At 41.7% G+C, this 24,662-nt stretch overlaps 1 protein-coding gene across 9 annotated transcripts in view; it reads right to left on the reverse strand.

Annotated features, from left to right (window-relative positions):
• The window catches only part of znf423 (zinc finger protein 423), a 170,371-nt gene that overhangs the window by 83,442 nt on the left and 62,267 nt on the right, over window positions 1-24,662 (reverse strand). For all 9 annotated transcript variants that reach the window (XM_051869699.1, XM_051869698.1, XM_051869697.1 and 6 more), the window contains 2 exons: window positions 2,505-5,932; window positions 1,692-1,776 (listed from right to left, as the gene is read on the reverse strand). In XM_051869699.1, the coding sequence (XP_051725659.1) occupies window positions 1,692-1,776; window positions 2,505-5,932 (3,513 nt within the window). The remainder of the gene's footprint in view (window positions 1-1,691; window positions 1,777-2,504; window positions 5,933-24,662) is intronic.

Below are 24,662 nucleotides of genomic sequence, written 5' to 3' on the forward strand. Positions count from 1 at the left end.
TAGAACTCCTTTGTGATCTCGCTTCAATTTTCTGGTGCCTAACGCAGAGTCTGATAAAGGTTAATACACGACTCCCTTTTCATTATTCAAAGACGTCATCAATCTTTGAAGAGGGGTGGAAAAAATAATAAAATAACAACGGCACTTAAAATAATCTGCCTCAATTCCATAATTAATCTCCTCCAGCTTTTCTGACAATTATGATGTTAATTAACCCAAAATTCCCTTCATGGCGATGGGGAGAGACATACGATCCGCCTTGCTGTCTCACACACAGCCTCTATCTCTACCATCAGTATCTTCAGAGAGGAAAAGTGAGAGAGGATGGAGGGATGAAAGGAGAGAGCTCTCAGCGTGGTCCAAATTGGATTGTGTTGGTCTGAGATTGGGCAGGTTGGATGCAGTTAGGTTGTGATTGAATGGTGAAGGGTCAGGTGAGATGGGAAAGAGGAACGGAAGAGAGATAGGTGGATGGATAGAAACAGGGTGGGAGGTTAAAGACAGGGTGGTTAATATGGGAATAATTGGGTGCTAAGCACTTCCATGCTCATTTAATGAAGGAGAAAATGAACATGGAACCAAAGGGCCCTAGAATTAAACTCAAAATTCCACCCACATAAAATAAGGACAGACAAAAAGAAAAGTGTAGATTGCAAACACTCACACACACACATAAGTCTATGTGGTTAGGCACAATGTCCTTTTTAAAGACAGATGCAGCATGCTCACAAGGACTCTAAGAATATATCAGGTGGCTCCGCTTTAGAATCGGCTGTCAGGATCGGAGAAGGCCGGGAAGTTGCTGAGGCTCAGAGCATTGCGCCGTTTGTTCTGTGAAATTACTCACAGGCCCAGCTCGTTAATCTACACTACAGTGTGCTGCAGCAGCAATTATTACTTAAAGAATAACAACACCAAGGGAGGAGGCATATAAAACAACTACAAAGGAACTGTTCGGTTAAGCTAATATACTGCAGCCAGGGCCACTAGCCAAAGAAACATGAAACATAGGATGGAAAATATCATCCACCAGGAGCCAACATTAAAAAGTGCCACCCAGCGCTGTATAGCATTATAGCGTTTGAGGAAACATTTTCAAAACATTCCTATAACATAATTAGATAAGTCATAGAGCCCTTTATTAGTTCAGCTAACCTGACATAATTAGAATTCCAACATCGGTAAATAACACCCCCTCCACGTGCACATGTAGTTACTCTATTCGTAAAATATCTGCAACAAAGAGCAAAATCTGTGTAATTGTCCACGACAGACTACAGGAATTAAATGAAGTGGAATAAAATAGAACCTAATTGTTTGTTGGCCTTTGCTGAAGGAGCGAGACCTGCAGTCCTGGTCTCGGCTGCATGGTGAAGAGTTAACAGAGCAATCAGACCTGCAGCCGAGGCCTCAGCTGCGTAGTCAAGTGTTAAACAATGGAACAGCTGTTGAGAGCGATGTCTGCACTTCCAGAAATAGAGCTGTTCATTTCACCTGTCTGTCTCACACCTGTGTGCAGGGAGTGAGAGAGAGTGCCGGGGCAAGACTAAGGCAGCAAATAAGGGTAGGAAAGCAGGAGGAGCGACTGGCAAGCATCCAAACACACGCACGCGTGCGCTCACACACATACACACACACACACACACACGAACGCACGCTCACTAGCAGAGGAAACTATGGGGTCAACTTACCGATCATATGATTGGCAACATGGATCTGGATCTCTCGTTCTGTCTCAAAGGTCATTTGGCATTTGATGCACTGATACGTCTTCTTCTACAAGGAAAGATACAGGATTGGAATTCACATTGAACAAGCTTTTTTAATTCTCCACACATTCACAAACACCCAACCTATCCTGCTGCAACGAGAGGGGAAAAGGCAGCGATTCTCCTATCTGTTACACTGAGCTGAGACAAAAGCACAGGTAAAGATTGAGCGTCCCTGGAAGTTCACTGTCAATATCTAGTGAAGCGAACAGGCTGTACAATAGCCCAGCAGGATGAGGCTGCTGAACCCTCTGGGGCCAGTAGTAATGTAGCCATGAATTCACACATCTCTCTTTGACTCAGAACACTTTGGGAACACAGGGAACTTATACACTAAAAATACTGCCAGAAAATGGTTGCTGGCAATGACTCCCCTTTTCAAAAGAAATTGCATAAAATTCTTTTTTGAACTGCCAAAAGAAAAGAGATAATAGGAAAAGAAACACAAAAAGAGAAAAGGTAGAGAAAGAACACAAATTTGAGAACTAGAGGAAAACCTCAAATGACCTAAAAAACACCCTAAGCAAATACAAAACCATTTTGTAATAAAACATTTCTGTCAAAAGGCCCAGTGCTTGTGGACAATGGCTAAGAGTCATCTTTGATCTTTCTTTCTGGTTTAATATTGAACTATCAAATACTTTTAATATCCATTCAGACAAAAGAACATATAATTGAGACAGTTTTAGCATAAAGAATATCAGGTTTTCATAGGGGTTTGGATTTGACACTTACTTTAGGGACAGGTGAAGCATCCGTAACTTTCTTAGCTCCACTGGTCTCAGGGCTCATCTCAGGATGGTCCACCTGAACATGGCTTTCCAGGTCTTCCAGGGTCTCAAATTTAACAGCACACTCTGGGCAGCGCAGTCCATTGGTGCCCTTCTCCCCTTCTTGGGGGGTGACAACAACAGTTGGGGACTGGCCATTTGTGCCCCGACTCATGCAGCCAGCACAAAGACCATAAGGCAGGCCGTTGACATCTATCTTGACCAGCTCTTGCTTATTCTTGAAGTCTTTGAGACAAAGGGCACATTTATAGAGTTTGTGAGCCTGCAGCTGGCCATTTGGAGATGATGAGGCTGATCCTCCTCCTCCGCCACTGACCCCAGAGGACGAGAGCTTCTGCATGTGAAAAGTGCCATGGATCTTCAGTTCGAGTGTCGAGGTGACAGTTTGCATGCAAACAACACAGCGGAAGCCTGTGAGGGAGTTCCTCAGATCAGGGTGCATCTGGCAGTGCTCGATAAACTCTTCCTCGCTCTGCAGGGGCATCTTGCAGATACGGCAGGTGCCTGTGTCCAGGCTCTTGCTGTGGGTGACCTTGTGCTCAGTGAGAGTAAGGAGTGAAGGGAAGCGTTCACCACAGATGGGACACATGTAGTGCTTCGCCGGGCCACGGTGCGTCTGGGCATGTTCCCTCAAGCCGTTCTCAGAAAAGAATGTCCGCGAGCAAACATTGCACTTGTGGTTACCCTTGATGAAGTCAGCCTTCTTTTTTCTTGAGCCTGCATCGTCCTCACCAGGCCTGATATTGTGGTCTCGAAGGCGGTGATTTTGGAGAAGAGACTCCATGGTATATGCTGCACCACAGATGTCACAGGCATACATTGGCTCTGAGGCGTCCAGCTCCTCTTCACCACCGCTGGCTTCATGGCTGTTTGCCGTTTCCTGACTTCCTCCTTTTAACAGCATGTTCTGCAAATCTGCTTGCTCAGCAGCTGCAGTCGATCCTGCTGTGGAACGCTTAGAGCTTTGAGTTACCCCGTTAGGCGTCCCATTTTGGCTGCCTCCATTTCCATTGCCATTTCCTCCATCAAAAATGCAGTGCTTCTCTCTGAGATGTCTTTCCAACAAGACAATGGCATGGAAAGCCTTCCCACAGAGCCGGCAGTTATACTTTTTACTGTGGGTAGTGATGTGACACTGGAGCTCTACTTCTGTGCCAAATGTCTCCCCACAGAATATGCATTTGCGTGCTTTCCCAGTTGCCCCTGTACTGGTAGGATGACCCAAATGACTGTGCTTCACGTGTAATTGCAGGTCACTTTCTTTGCGGAAGTCCCAAGCACAGGCCGTACAACGATACATTTTCTTTTCATTGCTGTGCTTGACGGCCAGGTGGACTTGTATAGAGACCTTTGAATCAAAGACTTCCTGACACAGTGTGCAGTGGTACAGCACAAAGGTATGCATGTCTAGCAAGTGCTTTTGCAGATCATCTACAGAAGAGAACTGTTTGTCGCAGCTCTCACAGACATACTGGGTGGAAGTGGTGGTGTAGTGAATGGTCAAGTGCTGAAGCAGTGCCTCTTGAGAATCAAAGTCCTCTTTGTTGCATTGTGGGCAAGACTGCCTCCTCAGCAGCAGTTCCAGGTGGGACTTGAGATGGGCTTGGAAGCCCTCAAAGCTGGTAAATCGAAGGTCACACTGATTGCAGGGATAGTCTCCATTAGCAACTGCTGGAGTGCTGTCACCAGTTACCCTATGGCGTTTAGGGGAGGATATCTCCACATCAGATGAGGCTGGGCTCAAGTCTGCCACTTTGACTTTGCGCTTGTTGTTGGCAAGTGGGATGTTCTTGTGATTCTCCTTAATGTGTTTAGTGAGTTTGAGGAGGGAACCAAAGATGGGAGAGTTGGTGCAGTAAGGGCAAGAATACACTTCCATGAAGGACTGCGAGGGCTGCAAGACTGGAGACTCCATCTTGGTCACACCACCCCCACTGCTGCAATGGGTCTGTTGAATGTGCTCTGTGAGTGAGGACTCTGTAAGGAAGCCCATGGAGCACTGGTTGCAGAAGAAAGCATGATTGCCCTCCAAAGTGGTGGATCCAGCAACAACACCACCGGATAAGCAGTGAGAAACACGGATGTGCTCTTGCAGGCTGTTGATGTCTGCAAACATGTCAGGACAGTAGTTGCAATGAAAGGCTGAAACATTACTGAACTGCAGAAGGGGAAAGTTTGAGGCAGAGCTCCCACTGGATCTATGTGCTTTGCGCACATGCTCATTAAGGTTATAGAGTGTAGGCAGGGTTTCCAGACACAACTGGCAAGTGTGGCTCTGCTGAGGTTTGTCTGCATGGATAGTCTTCAGATGAATCTCCAGGACAGCCAGGCTGTTGAAATCTCTCTTGGAGCAATATGGACAACTGTAGGTCACTTTGCCTGACCAGCTTCCATCGTCATGGTCAGAAGAAGGTGCAAGCTTGCGTCTGCTCTGTCCAGGTTTGAGAGTAGAATCTGGGGTTGATCCTCTCTCCAGGGAGGCACTGGAATCAGGCGTAGCACTGCTCATTGATGCCACACTTCCCAAGACCGGATCAGGACTGGCACTGTGGTTGCTGGAGTCTGGCTGCCGGTGGCTGTCAAGATGGCAATAGACATCCTCTACAGATGGGAACTGCTCAGCGCACATGGGACACTTGTGTTTCTTGTTGGCATGCGTTCTATCAATATGGGTGAGTAGAGTGCCTTCATCGCTGAAGATTTCAGGGCAGTGGATGCATTGCAGCTCTGCACGGTCTGAGAGCTGGGGATGCTGTGTCAGCACGTGTTTCTCAAGTTCATCTGTCTGACTGAACGTCTCCTCGCAGTAATCACACATATATAGGTCCTGGTCCTGGTCAGCTACGTCACTGCTAGATCCATCACGCTTACCCTGGTCTTTCTTTGCCAGGTGTTCCTTGTTCTTCCGATGGGCTTGCATGTGACTTTGTAGAGAGGAGGTGGAAGAGAAGCCACGCTTACAAATGCTGCACTTGAATGGTTTGCTGGAACTGTGCGTCTTGAGGTGGATCTTGAGATGATCGCTGCGAGAAAATGCTGCCTCGCACTCCTGGCAACTGTACTTCTTGTCACCGGTGTGCAGCTTGACGTGACGATCACGACTGCGCTTGTGTTTGAACAAACGACTGCAGAAGGTGCATTTGAAGGGCAGCTTGTCACTGTGGATCTGCTCGTGGCGCTTCAGGTAGCTGAGGCGACTGAAGGACTTGTCGCAGAACTGGCAGGGATAAGGCAGGCCAGAGCCCCCTTCTTCCTCCCCTGTGCCCATGCCCATATCGCAGCAGCCATCCCCTAGCATCTGTGACGGCGATGCCACGTCTTTGCTAGAGGGAGAGGACGCCACCCAGGAGAGCCCCGGGTCATCGTCACCATCTGCAATGCAAAACACAGACAGAATTAAAATGTTAAAGAGGCAGAGAAAATATCAAAATAGAAGCAAAGAACTAAAGACAGCAAACCCCACAAGAATAGAGAAATAAGGACAAAGATGTATTTTTTTATCCTCTTATCCTCCCTCAGCAAACAACCTCATACCCATATCCCCCAGATTTGAATCTGCTTTATCATATTTTCATTATGGTCACCAGATTGAAAAGCTTCTCAAAAGTGATTAGAACACATTCAGAAAGGAAGGCCCTCTTACTGGACAATGCATACAAAATCATAGCACTGGATTATTTATGTTTTTTCGCTGTTTGTGCAAACACACGGCCGGTCTAGATTAATGCAGGCATACATTATACAAAGATATACAAAGCGGGTTGCTCTTAATTCTCCTGCTTTGTGCAATCTGATGGGGCCTGACACAGTCCACACGTCATCTATTTAGCATCTCAACCAGCAGACTCAGAAGGAAAGCAAGGGAGAGAGCTCATGACTTATTGAGCAGGGATGCTGCAAGCACAAAGTCCCACTGCGGCTCAGACAAACACAGAATTTTCTATCAGTGCACTGTTTGTTTGCTTTATTTTTCTCTAAGTTGTATGTTCACTCTTAATGCGTTGAAAAAGCCTCTGGTATAACAGATCCAAAAAAAATGTATGTTTACAGAGGATAACGCCCCACATCCTCTAAAAGCTTCATCCATACTCACAAGCCAAATGTAACAATGGCCTCCTATGCTCAGTATTCTAATTAGAAATGAAAAACCCACAGAAACAGAGTCACAATCTACGACCTAATGCGATGGGAAAAGGAAAAAAAAAAGAACAAAGAAAGTGCATCACCTCAGCGTGTATTGTATAAACTAATAACTTCAACTCCATATGGCAGTTGTAGGATTTTACTTCCGCCCACTACTCTCCCATTACACAAAGGTGAGCACAGCAGAATTTGTAGAAAATAAATTCAAGTGATGAATCGATCCACTTTAAAATGTAGGTGCTGTGCAGAACAAATAAATCTCCACGGGGGTTTGTGGGTAGAAATTTGTAAAACCATGAATTATGAATTTAGCTCTAAGCGAGAAATGAATTCAGAGCAGGAGTAAAGAAAAAGTTAAAAATAGAGATATCAGTAAAGGAGTAAAATAAGAGAAGAAAGTGTGACATTGTTTTGAAAATACTTATATAGAAAGGCAAATAAGAGCAAGGAAGCCTTTCTAAATAAAGAGGTCGTTCTATGAAATTGGTGCCTTTCCCATTTTTTAAAGTACACTTTTGTAAGATTCAAATTTACAATTTAAGTGTTAATAAATTGCATTGTGGCATCTCAAGCTAAATTAATAGATTTAATATGATGGTATTTAATTCCTCTACTGTTAAACATAATAAAAGGAAATGGTGATTTTAAAAGGACATTCTGACTTGTCTTTGAAAAGCTGAAAGTATGACGATGTCACTATAACAAAGGTTTTTGGTTTATGGCATTTTTAATACTTTAAAAATAAATAAATATGTTGCCTTAATTAATCTATCAACTAAAATTTAAAAAATAGAGAGAGAATAAAGAAAAATGACAAAATACAAAGAATGTATAGTAAAAAAAAAAAAAAGAAAAAAGTACTCAAGTTTGTGTCCATGTGCATCCTCTTTGTATCCCTTTCATTTTTTGTTTTAACGTCTCTTTCTCAGATTACATTTAGCGTAAGACAGACCGGCCCACCTCTCACACACCTCCTCTGCCTCTTTCCCCTCCTTCCTTCAAGTACAGTGCCCTCCCCCTGTTCTGTTCTCATGCTTTTGTGCCCGTGTCAGGATAAGAGCCGTCCCAACACAACTTAAAACCCTCGCAACACGGGAGAGAAAGTGTTGCAGTGGCCCAATGAAAGAGCTCAGATGAAAAGCCCATAAGGGACTTAACCGTGGTGAATTCTTTGGCTGCACAATGAGACTGTGGCCCCTGACAGGCCATTCTCTGATCCAGCCACTGTGGAGGTGAGAGGGGGCGGGTATAGTGGTGACGGTGGGGGTGCCGACTGACAGGTAGGCTGTCCTGCTGAGACACAGACATGTACCACAGTGCAAGAGATACAAAGAAACACTTGCTTGAGTTCAGAGCCAGAAAAAAGGAGGGGAAAAAAGGCAGAGGAGGGGAAAAGAATGGAGCCTAAAGAAAAAAAAAACCTCCTGGCACATGTGGTCATTCTGGCGAATTATAAATCTATTAATGCTAATGCAATCCCTCTGACTGCGACAGAATGTGAGAAATCACTTTTGAGAAAGAGGGAGATTATAGTCATTAAATAGCTTTAATCCTCAGAAGTGTGGCTGTCGGAAAATGGAAGATCACATGGCTTTTAGGGGGCTTTTGTCATCTGTCCGCCGGGGGACTTGGCAAGAGCACTAAACAGGGTAAGAAATTTCAATGAAAAGTTAAATTAGAAAAGAAACAGAAAGAAAAAAGTGAGGGGATGAGAGAGAGAGAGAGCGAGAGAGAGAAAAGAACTGGCGCCTGGAATGGGCATGAAAACATGGGGCTCCTTCCACGCTCCTGTTCTTATACATTTACAGGCTCAATCGACCTTCCTTTTCTTTTCAGATTCCTCTTTCTCCCTCTCTGACAGTTTGTTCCTCACTTGTTCCACATTCCAGCCCCAAACTTTCTTTCATGTTGTGACTCATTACCGAATTAACAGGCTGCTCTGGTGGTTGCCCCTGGCGCTGGCCTTCTCCTCGCCAGCCTGTCCCATGTGGAGGGGTGGAGCACAGGATGGAAGGGTGTAGCGAGGGAGGGAAGAATGGGAAGACAGGACTGGCAGAAGGACACATTCTGATGTCCAGGGATGGGCCTGCCACCCTGCCTCGAACAGGGCCTGGTAATTGGGAGCATGATAACAGAAACACATGGTGATGGCTGCAGCCACCCCAGCATCTAATCTGCAGATAATTCTAGGAGATTCAAGAGCAGACCCCCCCACCCTGTGCAGACCCCCATGCCTCCACTGGACCGGGCTGGGCTGAACCACATCAGGCCAGTTAATGGGCTAGCCAAAGCACTGGCATGCCGGGCCGGAAGCGTGGTGGAAGACGGTAATGAAGACGTGCTCAGTCTGATGTCTGTCCTCCCTCTTCTTTATCAGATACAAGGACAGATAGAGGAGGGGGGGGGGGGAGGGGGTATGCCAGATAGAGAAGGAAAAAAAGAGATCCCCTCCATCTCTCCCAACACCAAAGCTGTGGATTTTGTGAATGCCCCTACCGACACGAGCCAATCGTCAGAGCCAAAACAGGCTAGTGTGTTCATTAGCGCTTGGAGGCATATACAGCAGACCCACACTTATGACATACAGCACTGCTGTTCCCCTTCTGGAACAACACACCATCCAAAAACAATACAGCCGTTCCACAATGATTAACACACTGAAATTTATAATACATGGGAGACGAGGTTAAATATGCCCACTTCGACAACAACCACACCAACACTAAACCAGTTTAACATTCATTCCAACATATTCTATTCAAACTTGACAAATGAAGGCAAACATTCTGGTTTTGGCCTGATTAATCTCATCATCCATCTAGGTTAGATGCCACTACTAAGATCTCGCTTTGTCCTAAAGCACGTTTTAACTATTAAATCATACTTTTGCTTCAGAAAAACTCAGAAAGTACCTGTCATTAAAAACAAATATTCTTCCAAGTCCAGTCTTGGAAAGCCAGAGAGTTTACAGTACATTTTTTACTATCAAAATGTTGTGTATTATTGCTGGAGAAGCTTAATATTTTCTCACAAAGGTTTAACTTCAGAACTACACCTAAAATGTATTGTAAAATGTGGGGAAAATGTTATCAGTGACCACAGACATCAACATGCTAATGCTGATAGCCTCAAGCAATGCTAATTAACATAGTAATGGACCTTAGTAAGGGTAGGCACCATATTTAATTTGACATAAAAAACAAGGCAAGATGTAGAGTCTATAGAAGGTTGTTCAGCTGATGAAATACTGAAATTACCCATTTCCAAACAAACCAAAAACTCCAAAAACATAGGTCGTGAATATTAGACATGACTTAGGACCTTAAGACATTACAACCCATTGAACGGACTTTACATCTAAGTCTCACAGCAGAGGTTTTATTCATGTCAAATTAAATATGGTGCCTACCATGACTAAGATCCAAAGTAATGCTACAATCAAGTTCCTTTTTACAACAAGTATTATCACTGTTTGTCATTAACAGTACATTACACAAACTATAATAATGTAAACAAACGATTAAATAAACCATCTCAATATTTGTGTGAAAATGATTTATAACAAAATTGTCCGTCCATATAAAAGCCTCTTCCTCATCCAAGATGTCCATGTCCTTCTTTCTTCAGTTGAAATTAATTAAAATTAATGAAAGAAATTAAGGTTTTTGATGAAAACATTCCAGGATTATTCTCCTTATAGTGGACTTCAATAGACTCCACTGTTGAAGGTCAAAATTACAGTTTAAGTGTAGCTTCAAAGGGCTTTAAACGCCTTCCCTATTCTACTTACAGAAAAAACGGAACTGGCGCAGCGTTCGCTCCGTAAGTTGAATAGGGAAGGTGTAGGACATACAGCGTAAGCTTTTTGAAGAATACGGAAGGCGGAATGGCGGAAGCACTTGTGTTCATTTGTGTTTATAAAGCATATACATTTGTATTTTTTTTTTTTTAAGAAAATGGCCGATCGTTTTGCTAGATAAGACCCTTATTCCTCGTCTGGTATCGTTTAAAGCCCTTTGAAGCTGCACTAAAGCTAATTTTGACCTTCAACCGTTTGGAGACCATTGAAGTCCACTATAAGGAGAATAATCCTGGAATGTTTTCATCAAAAACCTTAATTTCTTTTCGACTGAAGAAAGAAGGACATGGACATCTTGGATGACATGGAGGTGAGTAAATTATCAGGAAATTTTTATTTGAAAGTGGACTAATCCTTTAAGGACAAAAGTGCATGTAATTGAAGAAACACCCAATTGCAACTTATGATCAATACCAATTCACTTCCACGCTAAATCTTTAAATGACATCCCGCAACTCAGTCAGAAAAGTCAGAGCTTAAAAAAAGAATAACTAATTCCCTACTTTTATGAGCACTTGTAAATACAATCATTCCAACATGATGGAACACAGGGAAAAGCAAAATGGTGGAATCGTGGTCTAACTAAACCTGTGTCTTATCACTTTACCTAGTCACATTCCACATCCCTGACCTCTCACCCCTCCTCTACCCCCTCCACCTTTGAGCCTGGCCCCCTGCCCAAAACTTCCACCTTTCCCAGCAGCCCCCCTGCCCAGCTCACAGCCCCTTCCCCCTGGCCCTCTGCCCACAGCCTGGGGCAGGAGAGACACACTGTAGGGGGCAGAAAAACAACTTCCACCCCGTGCTCCCACTGGGCAACCCAGCATGCCGGCCAGACAGGCCTGAAGCAAGAGCCAGGGGAAAACAACTTCCAGAAAAACCTGAAGTATAGGACTATAGGAGTTTTTACTAGCGGTTCATTTTAATTCTCTTCGATCATCTCTCCTGTTTCTTTTTCTGTGCTTCTCGCAGAGACCTCCCTCTTCCCTATCTTCCTTCCTTCCTCTCTCCCCTAGGCAACAGGGCCGTCATAACCAAACACAACAGAGGACAAAGCTATGTTGCTAAGAGGGTAAGAAAGAGTGGAAGAGCGAGGACAAGAGAGGAAAGAGAAGAAGGGAGGGGGACGGCACGCAGGAACTGACCACATGGCCAGCAGTCCTCTGGGAGCACAGTCTCTGAGACCAAACACCTGTTTATCGATACTAAAATACACACACACACACACACACACCTATACACATACACACACAAGCAAACCGACTCCTGTATTTCTCCCTCCAACTGTTCTGCACTGTTCCTTTGGGTTTCTATGCTGACACACTCTCTGCCTCTGCCGTACCCCACCGCCGCTCAAGGGAGACAGTCTGTCAGGGGCCTGGTCCTAGTGGACACACAAACACGCACATACACACAAACTCATGTTTGCCGTCCCTAACGGTCTCTGCTCCATCAAGCTGACACTCTCCAGTCTGTGCTCGTAGGACCCCTGGCATTGCTCTCGGTACCCTACAGGGGGCTCCAGGGACACAGTCTGTTAGGGGTCTTTTCCTAAAGGACACAAACACGCAAACACATGCCAAGGTGATGTCATCGTGTAGCCAGTCTGTCAGGGACCATAATCCTGGAGGAAAACCATGTATTTGCACTCATATGTACCCTTGCGCACACACACACATATGCGTACTGCAGTGATGTCACAGGACGGACTGTCTGTCAGGGGCCGGAATCCTGGAGGACACACACTCTTGCTGCCCACAGCCCATATGGAGTTGTTGGCGCCCATAAGCGTCCGAGCAGCCGGACTCATTCCCAGGGCAGAAGGTGAGGAGCAGGGGGTTGGGAAGGCAAGGACAGCTGACAGCCTGCTCCCCATCTCCCCTCTAGCGACCCCCAGGTGAGGAAGAGAAATGGAACACCTTCTGGAGGCTGACCACTCACTCACCTCTAGAGACCACAGAGTGCTGTACAGATGGGTGCAGTACTAACATGACAACAGAGAGACTGGAGAGTGGACAGGAAATGATGGGCAGAAGACATGAGCAGAACTCTTAACACCAATGTGACACCACAGGCCTTGGCAAAAATATTGAGGATTTTCCGATTAATGGTGATCTTCATTTGAACAATCTTGATATCAATTCTTAAAATCTAAAATTTTTTTTGTAAAACAGCTCTTTTGTAAAAGAAAATCTGTGTAAGAAAAATAGATATTATAATACAAATATACCCAAATGAATCAGAATCTAAATTCAAATCTTAATCAAAAATCAAACTGATTGAGAAATTGCTGAAAATAGTTACTGTTAAAGATCAATTGAATCAAATCAAATAAAATAATCTCAATCTAATCAAAATCTAAACAAGATCTCAAGATTGAAATTTGACATGAATCAATTCAGGAACTCTATGCCGACACCCAGCACTAGTCAGGTCGTAAACCCCCAAAAATATCCATAAAGAGGGTGACCATGAGCACCCTTATGAATCCAAAAATGACAAATCATACACCCTACAGTCTATGGATGCAAGTAAACATCAAGCACACCATTTGGGAAAGGGCCTTTGAGTTTTGGTAATAAATTTACAAAATCTTCTTGTTCTTTGGGACGGTTCACAACAGAAGTCCATGCCATATTGTTCTGCCCCATATTGACTTCTATTCAGTTAGCACTTTGTTTGTCTTTACAAACTGTGGGGCAAAATTATTTTCAATGGTAATTGAGAGCATGCCACAGATGTTGACGATAAAGCTTGCCTTCTATTTAACCTGAAACACTCCTTTAAACACTAAGCAGACACAGATGAAATCGCTTCTAAACAAACCCTTTCCACAGTAGATAAAGTTGCTGTAAACCCAATTAAAAGCCTTCAGCCATTAATAATGTTTAGATGCGGAAAAGCCAATGGCGTTTTTAGCGAGGATGATTTACACGCTAAGCATTTTTAGGGGCGCAAAGGTGAAACGTAAGTACTCTGTGTGTGTCTGATGGAGAGAGAGAAGGTGAGATGGAGGAGAGATAAAGACTGAGGTAGAGGTTGCGTGACGACAGGGGCACTGGCAGTGGTTAAGCTCCGTTTGACTCTTGTGTTGCTCAGTCTGCGCGAGCGGCGGGGGCCCGCACTGTTAAACAGCTGCAGATTAATTACATGTGAAGTGTACCAAAACAAGCCTCTTCACAACTCCAGCATCAGAGATGAGACGTTTGGCTTCTGCCGCTTTCTTTTCTCGCTTTTGCTTTTTTTCTTCAAAGTTTGGCTCCCTTTGCTATACTTGCCACATTTGGGTAAACATAAACCCTTATGATGTCACTGAATGTATGAGAAAGTATGTTCTACCTGGCTTGTCATTTTGCAAATGATGAACACTGCCTGACTTTTCATACAACAAGAAGAGTAGCTCTAAGTGTGGAAACACAACGAAACGTTTTACGTCTGTTCATGTCCATTACAGCGATAAACTCATGTTACAAATTCATACACAAACCGCTGACTTGCTCACTTATTCATTACATAATGAATACCACATACACTACCTTTAAAAAGTTTGAGGTCACTAAGATTTTTTGTAAAAAAAATTTAATGTTTTTTAAAGAAGTCTTTCATTCTAACCAAGGCTGCATTTATTTGATCAAAAATATAGTAAAACAGTAATATTGTTTGTACAGTTGTAGTTGTATGTAAAGTCTCTGTTATATATATATTGATAAGTTTAAAATGTATATAAAATTTATTCAGACACCTTGAACATTTCATTCATTAATATAGTTTAAAAAAATGGTAATAAAATATGACAAGATCTCAGAGAACTGTGTCAGAAAAAAATCTTAATTATGTCAGATAACACTTAAGCAAAACATGGTCACGTCAAAGTAATTTTTGGTTCCAAATTCTTATCAATTTTACTGGTAGTCCACTGTATGTAGACTTTTTGGGTATAATATGTCAGTTTACTTTATTTTGCTATCCTCACTTACATAAATGAACTATAGTGTCCTACACCCACTAGTAAAAATATATCAAAAATATCAAAAATGTCTGAATAATTTTTGGTTTGACTGTATATATATGTATTTCTAATTATTATCAATGTTGCTGCTTAATCAGGAAAACACGTTTCCACAAAGATATTCTTTGATCAGAATGTTCATGTTTAAAACAGACATTTTTTGTAACATTTCAACTGTTACTTTTGATCGATTTAATGAATCCTTGCTGAATAAAAGTGTTACTTAAATCTTAATTTAGAATCTTTCTGACTAAACTTTTAAATGGTAGTGTAGTTCATTATTTGACAAAAAAAAAGAAAAAGAAAAAAAGAAGTATATTTGGATGCAGTTCCAGACAAACTATGCACTTTACATGTACACTGTGTCTCAAATTATAAAAAAAAAACAACAACAACAACAACTGTAAAAACATTTTAATGTCAACACTCATTTGATGTCTCTCTCAATCGCTCGTTTTGTCTTCTGTCTGGTAGTCATGTATGTCACAAGTTTTACTGGTTGGGAGTGTAGAGTGAGTGCAGTCAGGTTCCCACTGTGTACCGAGTCAATGGGAAGCAGCTGCCTGCCTAGCCATGCAGGAAAGCGGTGCTAAACAAGCACTTTGTTCCCTTCTAGAGTCTCACACACACAAACATCTACCTCACATAACCTGGAACATGACCCTTCGTCACTGGGATGCGCATATTTGTGTGTGTTTTTGTGTGTGAGAGCGAGAGAGCATGTGCATAACAGATGCGAGAGAGGAGAGAGAGAAGGTGAATGTGTTTAAAAGTGTCCCTGATCGTTTCTCCCATCACTTACTGTACCCGTCTGTCTATGTCTTTCTCTCTATGATCTGTGCTCGGAGGCAGACAGGCCTCTAAACTGATCACACACTGTATTCTGCCTCTTGGCTCTCTTTGATCAAACCGATGGTGAAAAAGGTTTTGGTTAAGGCTCACCTGCCCCTTTTGTTAACACAAAGTGACCTTTTAACCTCGCTATATCATCACAACAAGCATAGGCACAATGTTCCTATATTTTTGTAGGGGCACTAGAGGAAGTCCTAGTCCACTTTGTGCTGTACTTGAAAAAAAATAAAAAAAAAAAAAATAAAAAAAAAATAATAATAATATATATATATATATATTTAACTTAAATTTATTTAAAAAGGTTTAAAGTTATCAATATCAATAAGTAATTTATTAAAAAACACATGCCATATGTGATGCACGCAAGCACAGCAGATGACCTTCTGTAACACCCACGTCTCAAAAAAAACACTTCCACACAGAGATGAACACAGAGATGTTAGTCCCATCAGAATCAAAATCACACACGTCAGGTGATTAAAAACTGTAACTCAAACATTGTTTAGAAAACTAGTCCCATCTGAATAGGGTTAAAGTCTACTTGGCTCAAAAATCTTAGGGAGTGTGTGTCTTCTGAATTTACGAAACACTATGTGCCCAAAAAATCATGAACTGCCTTAAAAATTGTGGTCTAGTGATACAAACAAGACGTGGTAATAATTTATCTGTTCGATCTGAAAGAAGTCAAAGTTATTAAAAATAAATAAAGAAATAAAATCTGCCAGGTCCAGTCACTGACACCGAAACAGTATAAGAAGAGGTTCTGCAGTCTACCATGTCTATCTCTGACCACCCCTCTTTTCCCTGAACTCAATCAGCCAAACCTCATTGTTAAAAATAGTCGATGTGCCTGCAGGCTCCTGCGCTACAGGAGGAGGCTAATGGAGAATGCTTCATGCTAACTACAATAAGAGCACACACTGCCATCCACACCACTAAACTTAGCATTAACTTATGCTAAAGGTGTTTGAATAATTAGCTGTTAGCACACAGCCCAAATTCAGTGTAAAAATGGGTGTGACAGTAATAGCCATCGCTCTTAGCTTAGCATATAACTGTCTCTGGGGCATGACAGGCTAAGCACCTTATTTCTGATGAGTGTTTAATCCACCTCAAGCCTTCAAACAAGTGCTCCCAGCTGACAAGTTGATGCTACAGTAATCCACTTACACCTGCACGAACTCGCAGTGCAAGAAATGACCACTGGAGCAGTGTAGGGCACTAAAGAGCTAGGGCTAAATCTGAGAGAATCCAAAGCCTTTTTTTTATTCATAGGCCAAAAGAGACAGGAAAGTTAAAGGAGAAAAAGACGGAACAGGATCACAGACTGGAGAGAAACCTGGGACTTCATGAGCTGACAGCTCTATGTGTCATGAGCACAAGCGCTGCTCACTATGCCCTGACTCTTAACCAGGAAGTGCATTTATTTAGAGCAGCGTTTTTTACTGATGAGCTGAATCAGGTCTATCTGATTAGGACGAGACTCAACATGTACAATACTGGAGGTTATCCAGGACCAGGGTCAGGAAACACTGGTGTAGGGCATGTGTATTGCCCCCTACAGTCAGGTGAAGGGAAAACAGGTATGCTGGTGATAGTTGCCATTTAATGATTCCTAATTTATAGTTTACAATTTATAGTTTTCAAGCATGCATATTTAACTACATGTTCAGTTATGAACAACTAGTCAATAATGATACTGATTTTAACTTGCACTATCAAAGTTTAGGGTCTTTAAGACTTTTTGGTAACACTTTATTTTACAGTGTCATTGTTACATATGTTACATGCAGTAACTATAGCAATAACTATAAATTATGCATAATTATTAACCCTAAACCAAACCAAACCAAACCCTAATCCTCCTAACCCTATAGTAAATACATGTAAGTTACTTAACACTGTATTACTCAATACTTAAATGCATAATTAAAGTGTAACAAAGACACCTTACAATAAAGTGTAACCAACTTTTTTTCTTTTGAAAGAAAGAAATGAATACTTTTATTCAGCAAGGATGCATTAAATTGATCAAAGGTGATAGTAAAGTAAAGGTAATTACAAAAAAAAAAAATTATTTCAAATAAAAGCAGTTCTTCTGAATTTTCTATTCATTAAAGAATCCTGAAAAACATGCTTTCCAAGCAGAACAGCTGTTTTTAACATTGATAATAATAATAAATGTTTCCTACGCGTCAAATCAGCATATTAGAATGATTTCTGAAGGATCATGCGACCCTAAAAACTGAAGTAATGGCTGCTGAAAATTCAGCTTTGCCATCACAGGAATAAATAACATTTTAAGATATATTAAAATAGAAAACAGCTATTTTAAATTGCAATAATATTTCACAAGATTGTGTTTTTTTTTTTTTACTGTATTTGTGATCATGTAAATGAAGCCTCTGTGAGTGAGCATAAGAAGCTTTGGAGTAATTTACGTACAGGAATGCAGTGAGATCATTAACTGAAAGATTCATCTGAATGATTTAAACGGAGTTTGTAAAGGATTTATTAAAAGAACTGGCTCATATGTGTCAACAGTTATTGAATCTGAATACACTAGTGGTGCTGTTTGTTTTTAAGTGCAAGCAAAGTCAACGCAATAGAAAGGTGTTTTCTTGGCATTATTTTGCAGTACACTCTCTCTTTATCTCATCACATTCAATTCAGATATCAAAATCACAACATGAGCTAATGCATAATATTGCACTTCAATATCTAAGCTATAAGAGGACTATGGAGCTGAGAGTGGGGGGTTAAGGCTGGGGTCCTCAAGAGGCTGCTAAGCCCAGGGGACCTTCCACACAGGCAGAGAGAGGCGGGTACCTCCTGCCCACGCTGCCACAGTGGGAGCCATCGGCCCCTCAAGGGACCGCCAGAACTGAGAGGAACACCTGGACCTGCCATTAGTCACACAGACTGTGAGAGCAGACAGACGGTAAGCTGGAGATCCGGAGAGAAAGACATCACATACACATATGCATATACCCATACACACACAAAAACTACACACACAAAACCCATGCTTTGACATTAATGCACAAACAGTTGAGTAAACAGGAACTAGCACACGCAGAACTGCGCATATAACATCAACACACAAACAGCGAACGAAAAAAAAAAAACTTGACAGACACATACACACACACCCACATGAGTTAATGAAAAGGTGTCATGAATATTAAGAGGCATAAAAATACAGGGCAGCGGCACTATAAAAAAAAAAAAACACTAAAACACAAGTTCATGCGCTCAGATACACACACGCTGCGAGGCAGGGTGAAGGAGACACCTGGACGGCAATGTGGTGAATAAGGACAGGATAATTACTGTGGTATTAAACGGTGCACTCCCCAGGGTGACACCAGAGCACCCAGCCGGGGTTCAAGGACGCAGAGAGAGCGGCACCTCACCACTGTCATTACAGCAGCACGCACAGTCTCTCTCTGCCTGTCTGCTGCTCAACCTCTCTTTCTGTCTCTCTCACACACTCGAATACGACACATATAAACACAAACAGCTGCACCTCACCACTGTCATTACTGCAGCATGCACTGTCTCTGTCTCTCTCTCTCTCGCTTCTCTCACACACAATCACTTACAACACATATAAACTCACACAGCTGCCCTTAAAGAGACAGTTCACACAAATGGAAAATTATGCCATGGATTACTCACTCTCATGTTGTTCCAAATCCGTACGAATTTCTTCCATGGAACGCAAAAAGAGATGAATATTCACACAGCTCTTTCTTATACCATAAAAGATGGTGTTGAGCTCAAACAAATTAAAAAAAGCAATCATTAATAAGTCAAAATCAGTTATTATTTATTTTGTTATTTAGTCACTGAAAATCAAAGGTCTGAAGTCACATTCACACTTGTGCATATTAAAATATTGGTGTTAAATAATGGGTTATGAGATGTGTGAGATCCAGTGGCATTTTGCGCTAATGTCAAATCTGGTGTGCCTACAATAGCTTTATGTGAGGAACAGATTATTTTTGAAATATAAACATATATATAAATATAAATATATATTATAAATACGTTTTTATGGTTATAAATAAAATTTTTCACAAAATTTATCATTAATTCACTCAAAATCTTTCATTTTGTTATAGCTATTAAATCTCATGGAATGTATGATTTTCAGTGAATAACAGAACAAAATCTGTTCTGGATATCCTGACTAACATCTCTTTTTGCATTTTACAGAAGAAAGAAAGTCTTAAAGGGGTTTGGGACTCTACCAGGGTAGGTAAATAATGACAAATTTGTAATTTTTGGCTGAACTATTCCTTTAACCGCTGACATTCAGCTTCATACCGACAGAGAGGGAGAAAGAGAGAATCATCAATCAAAAGACAAGAGGAACAGAAAATCTGAAAAAAAAAAAAAAAAAAATCACAGACACACAAACAAAATCTTTCAACAAGCAAACAGCAAAGTTACAACAGATCGCCTGTCTGCGATCTGTTAACAAAATCTGATCACTGGACCATACCCACACACGCTCTGATATGGTTTGAGCCTTCTTAGAAACTCACACTGGCCATTTAACGTTGCTGGAGCGCTATGTACCGTGGCAATTAGCCCAAAAGAATAGGCACACCGAATAGCAAATCAACCCAACATTATGCTAACAATGCCATTACTTTACAAACAAACACAACACCCACGTCCATGCATGCGGGAGGCTATGGATCAACGCCCGGCGGGACATGCACTAAACAACGGACAATGCACGACCGCCAACAGGTGAGGACCGCTTATTCACTTTGAACGGTTTTCATCAGTGGATTATTATTTTTGTTAAACCTATGCACTCCCTGAGACTCTCTCCTACACACACAACGGCAAGAACACACATTAAACTAAAACACACATCGCCTGCATCTTGTTTCTTCACTGTTCAAATGCAAAAAAAGACGACAGGACGACCCAAAGAGTGGCCAGCCATTAGTTTGAGTTTTTCACTTTTAACACAGTGACAGAGCAGGGGAAAAAAGAACACAATGCCTTTAATCAAGGTCATGAGGACCATAAAACCACAAAATAAACTAGCAAACAGGAAGAAAAAAAATCAGTATCAAGTTCAATGTGGTTGTCAACAAAAAGGACCCAACTTTAAAACAAAATGGAGGGTGGCGAGAGAGAAAATTCTCTTTGTGTATTAAAGAGCTCAAACTGTCTCCATCAAAGGGGGCTCAGCTGGGGGAAAAGGAGCGGCAGAGAAAAGAAAGGGAGGACGAGACAAAGGTACAGCGAGTGGGAAAAAAAATCTGCCCGACATGAAACAGATCAAAGGCTGCGGTCGGGAGAAAGGGAAGCCAGGGGGTCCAGTAATTACGGCCTACATCCGCTAAAGCATGGGGAGAGGGAAAGAGAGGATGGAGGCAATGTGAAAACTTCTCCAATCCATTGGCTCCTGGGGTTGCCTTTGCGCTAGTCCTTCACACACACACTCTAACCCCTACCAGGACGCACAAACGCTGCCAGATCCCATCCTCGCCCTCCCCCTCTGCCGGCAAGACCCCACCCCATGCGGGAAGCCCCCTTGCTGGCCCATGGGGGGGATAGCTGTCCACTGTGACTGAACGACTTGGAAAAAAGAAGAAAAAAAAAACTTTTTGTTGGAACTTCTGGCATCGCCCCAGGGGCTGTTCTCTGGGAAGGAGAAGCAATCTGACCTCCAGACAGACGTGCATTCAAACATACAATGTGTATAGACATTCACACCTATGTAAAATACATGAAATGCACATGCCAACATGCATACAAATGCCTGCACATATATGAAAAAAAAGCCACCTCACACACACAAAATGAAGCACACAGTGTGGTAGAGGGCAGTGTGACGGCGTGCAGTAGATCAATGGCGACCACTAGCTGCTCAGACTCCACAGCAGAAAAAAGGATTGCAGTGGGACTAACACTAAAAGTGCAGCCCCATCCTCACATCAAATGTGGCCCCGCCACCACTTTTTAATAACGCGGGTGAACAGAAACATGAAAATGGCTTCAACAAGGATCTGGCTTTCATGTATGCCCTCCCTCGTTCTTCTTACCCTATCCTATGGAAGAACTTCACTATCAAACTCAACCACGGGAGGGGTGTAGATTTAATCAATAAAACGACTTACAATTACAGTTATACATTTTTAAAGCAAATATGATGACAAAAAGTCCCTGCCATGATGCTGGGATGGTCTATGTAGGGTGCTCTGGCTGGTTGTGTACTAGTCCAAATCAAAAAAGACCAAATATGACTAAAGTCCCTTCATCAATGTAAGTCTATGGGTTTTTTTTTTTATCATCCACTAAGGCTCAACAATAAGGACAGCCCACTGGTCCTTGGTTTTGGGATTCTTAGCGCTGTGTTTCCACACACGCACACACAAAATAATATATATTAGAGATGCGCCAATATATCGGCCAATAAAAGCAAATTTTCACACTATCGGGTATCGATATGCACTGAATTTGTACTTTGTGTAAAGAAAATGCTAAGAAACCACTTTGATGTTCAATATTAATAGTAATTATATGAATTAATAACATTCAGAAAGAAACAAATATAGAAATAAGAAATATTAATTTAATCTTCAGAATTTAGTTAACGAGTGTTAATATTAATGTGAGTAATGTGTTTGTTTATAATTATACCAGTTACTCTGAAACAAGTTGATGAAATGGTGAGAATAAAGTTTGTATTTGCATTTCATTCAAAATATAATAATTCAAAATATAATGATTAATTATTAATTATAATGAAATTATCATTAACTTAAAAGAAGGCAGGCTATAAAAGGCAGAACCCTGAAACTATCGGTATCGGCAGATATCACTCTGAATAATCAGCTATCGGTATCGGTTGAGAAATTTAGTATCGGTGCATCTCTAATATACACACACACACTGCATATTTAAAAAATATATTATAGTTATATTATAGTTATAGTATTATAGTTAAGAAAACCAATTATTTTTGTAAATTTAATTCCTGTAAAAAAGTAAAATAAATAAATAAAAATAAAATGTAATTTTTTTATCTTTTTCCATTTAATGAAAAATCTGAAATATTTTTAATTTATTACAAAAAAAAATTATGTAATGAAAAAAAATAATATATAAAATACACATATTAACTAAAATAAAAAATAAAGACAAGATCATTCTTTTGTGGTTTTGTGGTGAAGCCAGTGAAAATGTTGGTAGAGAAAGTAAAAAAAAAAAAAAAAAAAAAAAAAAAAGAGCTCGGAAGAAAAGTAGAGATGGTCCTCACTGCAAAACACGAAATTCTGGATCCTGGATCTTGTGTTCTGCAGTGAGGAGCTCCTGGAAAAGTAAGTTATGCACCAAAGTTTAAAATATAAGGTTATGGGTGTTTGGGTGTATGGGTGGTTTAAATGTATGAGCAATTATAGTAAACTTAGATTTGGGGTATTTTAAAAAATAAAGGCAAGAAGAGGTGTAACTGATGACAGAGGTGTTGCTACACACATTTGAATGAATAGAAAGAGAATACAGTAAGAGTTTGGAAGTGAAAAGACACATAGGCATATATGTCTGCCTAATGTCTTACCTGTCTACTTGACCTGTCTCTCACTTTTTTCTTATTCTCTCTCCTCACCACACACAAGCAAAAGCACACAGCCAATACGGAAGGGTGTGTTTTCTGCCACACAAGCTCGCACGCATGCCCCAAAATTAAATTAATATGAAAAAAATTAAATTAAATCAAACCCCCAAGTGTTTTATTACTTACTTGTGTTTCCAGCCATTTAGAGACTGCATTAGTAAAATATGAATAATTAAGGACATATGGGTATTATTATGTCGAAAGGAAAAAAAACAATCGCTCATGCCTTATTTCATTTGGAAGAAATGTTGTTATCTCTGGAAAGTGTCTGACAGGGGTCTCTGATGTGTCTGAGGTGTGAAACGAGAGAAATATACAGGGTCGGTCTATATCGGGCAACAAGTCACGCTACCACATCGCCACCCACACTAAACTTTCTTCACTTCATGACTGCTGCCGTGGAGTTCATTTCCAGCTCTCTGAATTTCTGAAATATCACATTCAGGATTTTCATTGATTGCAGATTGTGGCCGAAATTAGATTTAAGACTTGGCTGTGGTTTTCGGGCACAAATAGTGGAACAACTTCTTGTCTATGCACGATTGGATCACTATAGAGCCCTGCCAAGCCTCTCTGACATCCGCATATCACATTTTTGGAGCTCTGGGGGAATGATGCTGCCTTGTCTACATCAAGAAGTATTCATTCTGACCCAAACCGGTGGTGGAAACTCTCCATCGTAAGCTAATCACAACAAAATCACCACTGATTCTTCTGCAATCCCACAAGACACTGGGCCATCCAACAAATCAGTGCAGAAAATGCAAGAAAGCAAGCAAAAAAGAAAGCAAGAAAGAAAGAAAGCAAGAAAGAAAGAAGGAAGGCAATGGGAGACACCAAGGCTTGGTCTAGGTCTGCCTATATTCTACAAACATCTTCACAAACAAAAAAAGAAAATACAAAAAAAATAACATAATAAAAAATACATTAAAAAATAATGAATACCATCGTTTTCTAGCACAGGTATGATGCTAGGATATGATGCTTACCAGCTGGACACATGGTGCCAGTTCAGAGTATTCATCACAATCTCAAACCAACACACACAACCACACTCATTCCATGTCTCCTCAACTTTTTCAGCATGCTTGTGGATTATTAGTCGTCTCCGATCCGTACCAACCCGTTATCAGCCCCTCACCAGTCAACCCAAAGCCCCCCACAGCTGTCAGAGCCTCCCGACGCTCCCTCGCTCACTCCCTCTCCTTCAAACCCCCACTTCACTTTATCTAGGCTTTCGCAGGCCGCACGCTTTGGCAGCAGACCGGGGGGTAACCAGTCTCTCTGTTTCCCTCTCTTTCTCTCCGTCTCCCCACCCAGCAGCGGCGGCGGCAACAGCAGTCCCGGCCTGCCCTGGGAACGGAGTGTGGAAACAGGCCCGCATTGCTGTGCTGTGTCCTGGGGGAGTTCATTACTTGAGCAGGGCGCTCCCACCAGCCAGCTAGAGAGCAGGTCCGCCACGGCCCTACTGCGCTCCACTGGAGCTGCTCTCATTAAATAGAGGGAAAAGAAAGAAAGAGAAGAATAAAAGAGAGGGAGAGAGAGAGAGAGAGTGAAAGAAAGAGCGAAAAAAAGAGTGAAAGAAAGAAAG

This window comes from Ctenopharyngodon idella, chromosome 18 (genome assembly GCF_019924925.1).
Source record: "Ctenopharyngodon idella isolate HZGC_01 chromosome 18, HZGC01, whole genome shotgun sequence".
NCBI lineage: Eukaryota > Metazoa > Chordata > Actinopteri > Cypriniformes > Xenocyprididae > Ctenopharyngodon > Ctenopharyngodon idella.